Source organism: Impatiens glandulifera, chromosome 5 (genome assembly GCF_907164915.1).
Source record: "Impatiens glandulifera chromosome 5, dImpGla2.1, whole genome shotgun sequence".
Taxonomy (NCBI): domain Eukaryota; kingdom Viridiplantae; phylum Streptophyta; class Magnoliopsida; order Ericales; family Balsaminaceae; genus Impatiens; species Impatiens glandulifera.
In genome coordinates, this window is record NC_061866.1 from 4,709,468 (window position 1) to 4,720,618 (window position 11,151).

The 11,151-nt window shown below is 29.6% G+C and overlaps 1 protein-coding gene across 1 annotated transcript; it reads right to left on the reverse strand.

Moving 5' to 3' along the window:
* Positions 1 to 375: 375 nt before the first annotated feature.
* Positions 376 to 1,674, reverse strand: LOC124938890 (monooxygenase 2-like). The gene is made up of 3 exons (XM_047479411.1): positions 1,583 to 1,674; positions 671 to 817; positions 376 to 595 (listed from the first exon to the last, which is right to left on the reverse strand). Exons 1-3 carry the CDS (start codon positions 1,672 to 1,674, stop codon positions 376 to 378), a joined length of 459 nt encoding a protein of 152 aa, XP_047335367.1.
* Between the last annotated feature and the right edge of the window lie 9,477 nt (positions 1,675 to 11,151).

Sequence of the window (11,151 nt, forward strand, 5' to 3'; positions counted from 1 at the left end):
CAAAGAGCAGAAATAGTAAAATCAACCAACCTTGTCAATTCTGCAACTAGAAAACAGATCTTCACCGTTTAGAACGTATCCCCAGAAATAACCAATAAATAGTTAACGTTTGAAGACGATCAAACGGTGCAAACTCCTGCAAACGGAAATCTTCTCCAGTAGCTACCTTAAACCCTTGAATATGTTTTTGCTCTGGTCTCTCTCATGTTGTTCTCCAAACTCTGTTAATCTAAAGTGGAAAAATAATGTTTCTTCACATTATATATCGTGGGCCCTAAATAAAGCCCACAATAAGTTGGGTCTCTCCAACTAGGAAGTTGGAGGACAAATTCCAACATTAACACCATCGCAGCCAAGGTGTTGATTACCGAATCATCAGCCACGCAAAGCCTTGAAACCCTTAGATTGTTGATGATGAATGGAAAGAAGCTTTGAGGAGAATCTAATGGTTCTATGTGAAAGTTCCTTGGCCAGAGTCTCGAGCAACTCATTTCTTTTAACGCATGGACATTCGTAAGGTCGATTCACTCCACGGTCAGCGGCTACTGATTGTGATGTGGAAGAAGAAGAAACATGGGCCGATGCAAGTTCAAACCTCAGAATTATACATAATTAGATCGAAGAATCGAGAATGAAATTGATAGTATATGATTAGTTGGTAGGAGCCCACCCTTTAATTTGAGGAAATTTGGTTCTGAGAGAATCGGCAACTCCAAGAGCATCAAGAGCCCACCAAGCATTAGTCCACAAGGTGAGAGCAAAGCCACTTACTCTAAGACTGTTGGATGATTCCAACACCAAGCTCTTCAATCCCAATCTGATTTTTCCAATTCATTATTATTATTATTATTATCCAAGAAGAAGATGAATGATTATTAGTACCTATGAAATCCCAAAGTGTGGATAGGCCTGCAATTCCAGCACCGATAATTACTATCTCTTCTTCTAATAAATTTACCTTTGTCTCCTTCATTTTCTTTTACCAAAAATTGAGTAAACTAATTGGCTTTTATTTTCTATATTATACTCTCATTGCCGCGAGAACGGTGACACCGATTATGGGAGAAAGAGAGAGAATCGGTGATGAGCTCAACTCTCAACTCGAATAAAATATATATATATATATATATATATATATATATATATTAAATAAATTAAAAATAATATGTTAAATAATTTGACTGAATTTTAACTCTTTTAACACCATTTATAGAAAGGGTTAAATATAACAAAATAGTGTAAGTATAGTTCTTAAAACGATAAAATGTTAGGAGAGTTCTAAATTTAACAAAATCTTACTACAAGAATCCTATATTTATCATTTATCCCTAAAAAATGGGTATGAAGACTCTATGTATTCCACCAGGCATTCATTCCTATTTTAGTAATTTTTTATCGCATATTTTATATTAAATGTTTACAATATTTACTTGATTCCAGCAATCATATTTTTCATAATTTTAAAAATGTTTTTATTTTTTTTTTTGTTAATTTATAGTGTTATTTTACAAAAGTTAGAAATGAAAAGTTAACATGGTTTATCTTGAAATGAATAAAAAAAATTGACCTTTTAAGTTTTTACCTTTTACTCATGGGTAATGAATGAATGCATTGGTTTTCACCCTGTAAATGCATTGGCCATAAATTTTCACAGATGTACTTTAAAGATGCCATATGGTATGGATTCTTAAATGTCAATTACATGCTTGGGAATTTTCTCCATCATAAAACTTACCCGTGGATGAATTTTAATAACAAATAGTTAATTCATTTTTAAATATAAATATAAATTTCTTTTATACACAAATATTTATTTCATTAGGCTTTAGAATACAGTCTTCATTTATAAACAAGTATATTTTAATTACTAAAATTAAAAAAATAATCATCATAGGTAGTTGTTTTTTTCTTACTAAAAATAAAATGAATATATATATATATATATATATATATATTTATTTATTTTTTCCTTTATTCATGAAGGTTTCTCTTTAACATAAAGTTTCAATTAATTTAGGACCTCTAATACAATTTATTTGTGAAATAAAATGATGTCTTCTACAATCAATTCAAATAAAAATAGATATATTTTTTACAATTACATCGTAATAATATATTCACCTGTATATCTTATTTTTTATTTAAAAATAGTACGATTTTACTATCATTAATTCTCATTTTAATTTAAAGTATTTTAAGTTAAAATTAAACTCGTGACTTCATTTAAATATCTATTCGTATTACTTAAACTATATAAAGAGTTAATTTATTTTATATTATAAATGACAATGTTTAATATGCCTTCAATCATGAATTTTCATGTTATATTCTTATTGAATTATTGTGTTACTTACTTACTTCTCTCACATATTAGGTCAATGTGTATAAAAGCTCATCCAAAATTCATATGCATGTATAAAAAATTAATGCTGATAAATTATGTTAAAATAACATAAATAAATTTAAACTAATTTCATGATATTACACTCTTATGGAACACAGAAGGATTTTTGAAAAATACATTTTTTTTTATCATATCATAATCTCATATCAAACTCTAGTCTCAATTGTTTTATTTCTTAAAAGGAAAATTATTTTGTTTTCTTACATTAATCAACACACAAAATCTCAATTTTTTAATTTAAATCATACAAATGATCTATACTAATGTTTACTATTACCTTATTTAAATATATATTATTTAAGATTCTTATTAATATTATAACTTATTATTAAATACATTTTAATTTAATAATTATGATATTTTTTATATGTATATTTTCACAATTAAATTATTATTTATATACAATAATTATGATAATTTTAATTATATTTAATTTCTCATCTTTTATATTTTTATATTTGCAAAATTTTAAATGTTATATTAAGTTAAATTTATATTATAAAATTAATAATTTTTTATGTTATCAAATTTACTATTAATAAATAATAGTATTCTTGATTATTTTTAAATAAACATGTAAAAATCAACTTATTCATTCGAATTAAGATAAATAATTGAGAAGATCAAAATTGGTTGGAAGTGTAGCAAAAAAAGGAAAAGAAGTGTATCAAGAATCATCCCCCTCCTTAAACTTAAATATTAATATAATCTCAAATAAATAATAATCATAACTTCCATAGTTTAGAAAACATAATCATATCTTAATTACTTTCCCACCTCATAGTTAATAATTATTTTTTATTATAATACTTATATTCTTTAAAGACAAATTATCTAAATATTTCTCTTTTTTCATAAATTAAAAAATAGCAAAATTCTTTGATTAACCACCCTTCATTGTTCAAATAACTGGATTTTGGACACACTTAACTAAGAGTAAGTTTGATTATAAATCAGTTTGGATGTTTAGTTTAATCATTTTTTATTTTGTTTGGATATTCTATCAGTCGATTTTTTTTGATTATAAGATTAGTTTGATCGATTATGTCTTTGTTAGCCATATATACAATTTTTTCATATAAAAAAAATTCCTATAAATATATAGGATCAAATTACACATTATTTTCTTTAATTAATTCATAATAATAGGTTGGTACTTCGGTTTAATGCCACCGAATCGACTAGTCAATGAAAAAGTAGGGTAGAAAGTTAATAAATTTATAATTGACATATTTATAAATATATATTATTATATTATAATTTAATAGAAAAATGGGTAAAATTATAAATATATTATTATAATATATTTATTAATAATAATTAAAATTTTAAAATAAATTAATAAAATTAATATCTTAGAGAAATATTTGGAAATTCACACTTCTATTTATATAATTTATTTATTTATATTTATATTTTGTTTTAATTTATATTATTTAAGTTAATATTTTATTTTAATATTTTAATTTAGTATGTTTAGTTTTAATTAAATATATTAAAAAATTAAATAATTTATTAATTGAATAAGAATGTAAATAGATTTAGAAAAAATGTTAATATAAAGTTGAGTAGCTTACGTCATGTGACTAACTGTGTTTATGTCGTTTTGTGTATATACTTGTGTTCGTGTCGTGTCTATACTCGTGTTGTATTTGTGTCAACTCGTGACCGTGTTATAATCGTATAAACTTATTATTGTATCGTGCTTGTGTCATGTTCAACTCCACTACTGAAAAAAAGGTCTTTACCGAGAGTATATGCTCTCGGTAAAGGCCCTATACCTTTCGGTATAGGTATAACTCCGAGAGTTTGAGTAACTCTCGGCATTTGTCAGCATTGCCTCTTTTGATAGACGTAATTGATTGTTTACCGAGAGATTTCGTAAATTTATTGGTTTAGATACCAGAGAGGAAAACCGAGAGTTATATGGAAAACTCTCGTTTTTCCCTTTAAAGAAAAACCGAGAATTGTATAGAAAACTCTCAGTTTTTCCCTTTAAAGAAAAACCGAGAGTTATTTGAAAAACTCTCGGTTTTATTTGAAAGGAAAGAACCAAGAGTTTTTCAAATAACTTTCGGTTATTCTTGGAAGGGAAAAACCGAGAGTTTTCTATATAACTCTCGGTTATTCTTTAAAGGCAAAAACCGAGAGTGTTCTATATAACTCTCGTTTTTTCTTACAAGGGAAAATCCGAGAGTTCTTCAAATAACTTTCGATTTTTCTTGAAAGGGAAAACCGAGAGTTTTCTATATAACTCTCGGTTTTCCTTTAAAGGAAAAAAACGAGAGGTTTCTATATAACTCTCGGTTTATCTTTAGAGGGAAAAACCGAGAGTTTTCCATATAACTTTCGGTATTACCCTATAAAATGTACAAAATAGGTCATTCGTTTTGTGCGCAACCAAAACATGTTCAGCCAAACCAATACAATACAATAACATACATAAACCAAATGAATTCATCCAAACAAGTTGTTATCTAAACCAAACCAATCATCCAAACAACATGTTATTTGTCGAATCAAAATATACCAAATAATCCATTAACCTGTTATCATTCGAAACAAAATGTATCAAATCATCCATAAAACGTACCTAATCAAGATGTACTACTAACTAGAATTAGCTAGGGTGTTGATACCGGCTCATTAATAATTCAAGTTGTTCTTCATATTTCTTCATTTGTTTCTTCGTTGATACTCAATCAAAATGTACCGACTATTTGTTGAAAAGAAATTAAAAAAAAATTAACAACCAATCTAGATAATTAAAGATCATTCACAATATCATTATCATGACAATGTTGGATTTTAAATCCAAAAAAAATTATTGATTATTTTGGAGATCTTATTGCTATTTTAAGAATTATAATATACAATATAATAATTATAAATATATGTTTAGTAAAATAAATGTTATATATCTTAGATAAAATTTTAAAATAAAAATAAATAAATAAGTATATATATATATATATATATATATATATATATATAATAAAATAGGTTAAATAGATTATATATTTAGCTGATAGACAAACAAACAAAAACAGAGTTGAAGCCTATGTATTAGCAAGAGAGAAAAATGATGATGCTTTCATGCTTAAAAAAACTGATGCTGATGCTGCTTCCATGCTGACAAATAAAACAAAATGATATGGTTTTGTCTGACCGATAAAAGTAAGAAAGAAAGAGAGAATTATTGGACTTTTCTTCACTTACAAAAACAAAATTAGAAGTAATAGTAATTTAAGCTTAAATCCAATTATATTTACAAATAAAATTTAAATTCCTAAATTTCAATAGTCTTAATGATTAAAATATAGATAAAATAATAGATTTAAAAATAAGCTAAAAGTTTAAAATAGAGATCACAGACAAACCCTCCAACAAAATATACATTCGGTATATTAAGTTTCTTGCAAAACTCAAAAGAAATAAAATATTTTGTCACCTTTTTCTGTCTATGTCTATATTTATTTTTATAACAACTTTTATTATTTTATTTATATTTTTTAAAATTTTTTAATTAATAATTATATAACATTTTATTTTAATATTTATTTTATTTATTCTATTTTTACTTTTTTTTTACTTTTAATTTTTTTAACAATTAAAATTAAATAATTGTATATTTATTTAAATTTCAAATATTTTGAGTCAATTAAATATAATTTTATTATTAATATGAAATTAATTAAATAAAATTAATATTAGATGAAATAAAATAAATAAATTCTTTAAATAATATAATAAATTAACTATTAAATAATTCAAGTTCAAAATAAATGTATTTATAATTAATTTAATTTAAAACAAATAAACTTTATAATTTAATTTAAACATTGGTTGGTTGAGTTCTTAGGGCATTTGTATCAGCTTCCCTATTTTGTATCCCTAAAAATAATATAAAATAATAATATCTCTATTTTAGAGAATCAAAATATAAATTATTCTACGTCAGCTTCCTTATCCTTATCCATATATCATTTAAATATTCATTAAAACAACCAACTTTTCAACCACCTCAACCACTAAATTACTTACTCATATATATTTAAATATTTATGAAAGAGAAAATATATTATTTTATTATTTAGAGATGCTACAGTAATCCCTAAATATAAAGATTTACTGTTCATCATCCCTAAAAAATTATAAGGATAGAGAATTTGATAAAGCATTTGTTTTACAACTTTTATATTATTTATCTTAATAATAGAGAAAGAACACATTTTAAGGATTCTGCTACAAATGCCCTTAAACCGTCTTTATTTATTGTCTATATATGAAATGAAGTTAAATGGAAGTGGGAAGTCTTCTCAGTCGAACTCTCTATCGGATATAATGACCAGCAAATTTCATAGGCGGTGTTTCTCTGGTAGCCGTTCTCCTCAATCACGCCATCTCCGACATTTCTCCCGTAGCTAATGCTTAGAGGTAAATATGGTTCTCGAGCTTCCTTGTCTTTTTATTTCTTGATTTGGTATTCCAATCTAGCTAGGAGAAATTAGAGAGATCCGGTAATTTCTGGAATTCAGGAGCAATGACAAAGACGAAGAATGGACTACTTTATTTTGCTTCATGGAGAAGGGAAGAAGAGGATAAGTTTTAAAATGCAAAAATGAAGGTCACCAGCCAGAAAGTCTGGAAAATCTCATCATCATGACAATGATTCCGATGATTCATTCTACAAGATAGATCTCGAACTTTGTTATAGTTTCCAACATAACTTCCATGTCTCTCTTTCACTCGCTATAAATCTTTCTACATTATTAACGAATATGTTGCGGCAATATGTTGATTTAGGATGTTAATTGATGTTAGAGTTAATGAAATTGACAAAATTATGATTATTTCACTTTCTTCATTCTATAATTGCTGCAATTTCTTTCTGTTTGAGTCACTGTTACATTTTTGTAAAAATCGACCTAGTTATTCATCAATTATAGTCTTCATCGCTGGTTTTATTTGTTTTTCTATCGTGTTGAAGAATAATAGGTCTAATTTCCATCCTAAAGAGCAATATATAATAGTAACAAATTTCTAAAATGGGCAGATCTCAATGTCATCAGCTCTTACTCTATAAATTCTACTTCAAATAAATAAAAGTTTTAGATGGCTAGAAATGACTAATTCATTCAGAAACTAGTTTTTCTTAAAAAAAAATTGGAATTGTACATAAATCCTAGTAAGAAATGCCAGTTTTTTTTAACATTATTGGATTTTCTTCTTCACTTGTCAAAGAAATGTAATTGTACTGGAACATGATCCCATATTCCAATAAAGTTAGGGTTTTAAAACTTAAACCGGTACAAGCTCCATGTCTTACCTTGCTTTCGAATCCCTTAAATGAGAGGGACGAAAAACCGAAATGGTAGCTAACATCGATGGAGTGCATCATCTCTCGAGCTTTTATACCGAGTTAGCATTTATCGCATGATTTCTTATCCGTAATGCATTACTCCGTTACATGGTTGGTTGTTTTAGTTATTATTTTGTTCAAATGGAATAAAAAGTTGTTCAAAAGGGAATAACGAGGTCGCTTCAAGTTTGTTGAGCGTACTAGTATATAAGATATTGAGGAGTGACGTTCATTTTCATTCTCGTACTTCATCTTTAGTCGAGCTCTTGGTATATGAAGTTATTGGTTATGATCAAGAGATCATATCATTTATTGAAGGTTAATGAATGTGAATGACCATCATGAATTACGTATTCGTCCTTAACATCTTTACATACTTGAGTTTTTTCAGCTTGTCACCGTTTATACATATGGTAGTTTGTCAACACTCCATCAAACTATAGAAGGTCTCCCATTAATGGAGTGCATCATCTCTCAAATTTTACATCAAGTTAACATTTTTTGCATGCTTGTATATTCATAATGTAATGCTCCATTGCCACGTGGTTAGAACTATAGAAGGTCTCCCATTAATGGAGTGCATCATCTCTCAAATTTTACATCAAGTTAACATTTTTTGCATGCTTGTATATTCATAATGTAATGCTCCATTGCCACGTGGTTAGATTTTCTTGTTACTTCTTTTTGTTTAATTTTGAAGATACTTCAAAATTATAAAATGGGCTTATATCAATTATATTGAACATATCAATGTATAAAACTTTGATGAAATAATTTGTATTTTTGTCCTTGATTTTTTAATGTTCATTGTGAATATAAAAAATGTCATTGTCTAGATGACATAATCTTCACTGTCTCGAAGAAAAGGAAAGAAAAAAATACCATAAATGCATCTTTTGGAGTGAGTACCCTAAAATGCTTATATACAAAAGCTAAATCGACTATGTGGTTTTCGTGATTCTTCTAATTGATCGGTATTTTTGGTTTGTCATGAAGAACCTATATGTCTATAATCATGGTTAAAGAGAGAAATCATACTAATCACATAATGACCCATGTCATCATCTAAGCACACACGTGTTCCCATGGGGAAATAGATAAACACTTTCAAACTTGTCATTTTTATTTAAAATACAATTATTTAAATGTGGAGGCAGTAATAAACAAGATAACCTGTTACAAATATTCAACACTTGTCCTCACCTTACAAATGCACACAATGTTTGCAAAATATAAGAAGATATTTACTTCTAATACATTACAAAGAATGAAAGGGATATGAAAATGAGTCTTCTTGGTGCCTTTCCATTCCTCGTTATTTATCCTTTTGACTTCTTTGTTTGAATTGCCTTGTCACTAGTACAAACTTAACTAGAAATGTCAAATCTTTAATATCAAGACAGTTATTTTCGTGTCACTCCACTTGGAAGAATATGAGGAATATGGCTTTTGGTTGATTATTACCTTTATGGCTAAGACATTTTTCAAAGGGTTTAATCTCGTTTTAGCCAGAAAATCTTGATTTTAAGACCAAAACACTTGTGATAGGCTAAATTTGTTGCACCGAGAGTAGACTTACTTATAAAATAAACACCAAAGACAAGAAAACCTTATGTCATTTTTTAAAGTTAAAATGTACCCGTGGACACCTATCTGACTATAATGCATTGACGTATTTATATAAGTATAGTAGGAATATAAAAATATTCGACGTGTTTCTATAGAGTAGATAGACGACCAACAAATCATAGGAGTAGTGATCTTGTCTTCGAGTCTAAGTAGAATCACAAGAAAATATTAGTTCTCCACCATCTCAAATGAAGCCATCAATGTAAGAGAGAAAACCTTCAATCGAGAGATTCTCCCCCTTTAGTGCTACCACTAAAAGGAAAACTCACTAAAAATATAAAATGGGGATTGATCCTAGGACTTTAAGTCAATATCATGGAACATCACTCAATTTTTGAACCGAGCCTTATTCTTAATTGATTAATCTATCTTTGCACATAATAATATAGGTGTACATATGCATAGGCACATCATGTACTACCTTAAAATAATATGTCAATGTGTACAAGATTAGTGTTGTGACCCTAAATAGCTGGCCTTGGTCTTGTCTTGATTGTGGATAGCCAGGACCGAGAGGTGCCTAAAAACAGTAGCGGGTGTGCGGCATGGCACCGGAGATAAGAAAGGCTAAGTAACTAAAGCTTATGTTCTGGAACTCTTGTGAAGTGCCAGGACCGAGAAGAAGTGTGTCGAGGCGGAGTCGTGTGCGGGGGAATTAGATGCAATGTTTTAGCCGAATTGTCTTGGCTTGATGGTGGCCAGGGCCGAGAGGTGCCGAGAAGATTGTCGCGGGTGTGCGGCACTGGCACTAGAATGCTAGGTAATCAAAGTTTCTATCGGGACCGAAATGTTGAATATTAGGACCGAGAAAAGAATGTTAGCATACGTTTGTCGTGGCATGAGTGTGGAGTGCTAGGACCGAGAGAGGTGTGTTAAAGAGGTGGCGTGTGCGTGCGGCAAAGGCACAAGGTGTTAGCAAGTGTCGGTCGGGGCCTGATTGCGGAAGGCCAAGACCGAGTGGATGCCTAGGTGTGGTCGTGTGCGTGCGACCTAGGTGCAAAAGAGTGACAAGGTCTAGCGCATTGTGAGAATGCGTGTATGGGATGCGGAAAATGCAGAGCCGATTAGTGACGGTTAGAAGAGGACCGAAGGCGATCAGAGTGGGGTCCGGAAAATGTCGGCATGATGGGTCGTGGACCCAGAAATATCGGCATGATGGGTCGACTGGGGGAAAAAGTCAGCAGCAGTTGGGCTCGGTGGAGAATAGGGGCAGAGTGGACGTTATGGTCAATTATGACTCATGTTCAGCAGCGGGTGCACAGATAGGACCGAGGAAGAACATGGGGCTGTAGTAGTGGACGGTTGAGACCCACGACTGGCAGTTGAGACCCACGTTCAGCAGCAACCTCCCACTAGCTAGACCCACGATCAGCACCAACTGCCTGGAAGATTGACCCCCACACCCTAGAACGGTTATTTTCCTAGGCAGATTGTTATTCTTTAGGGCTTTAAATATCTCTTGAGCTGCACAAGACAAATTGTTGGATTTCGGATAGAAAAATATCCCCCACAAGTGAGAGTCATTTTGTGTGCAGCCTTGAGAGTTTATAGCCTCTTTGTAATCGATATTTGTGAGTAAATATATTATAAAGTTGGGCATTGTCCGTAATCGTTGTGTGTGTTTCTCTTTGTCGTATGTTTGATTTATTATTGTGCGACTTGGCTGTTTGTTGAGTGAGTCATTTATTTCTGTGCGAGAAGTGAACCTCGGAGTTGGCTGATTGTTTTGGTGCGTAAAACAAGTCGCACAAGGGCG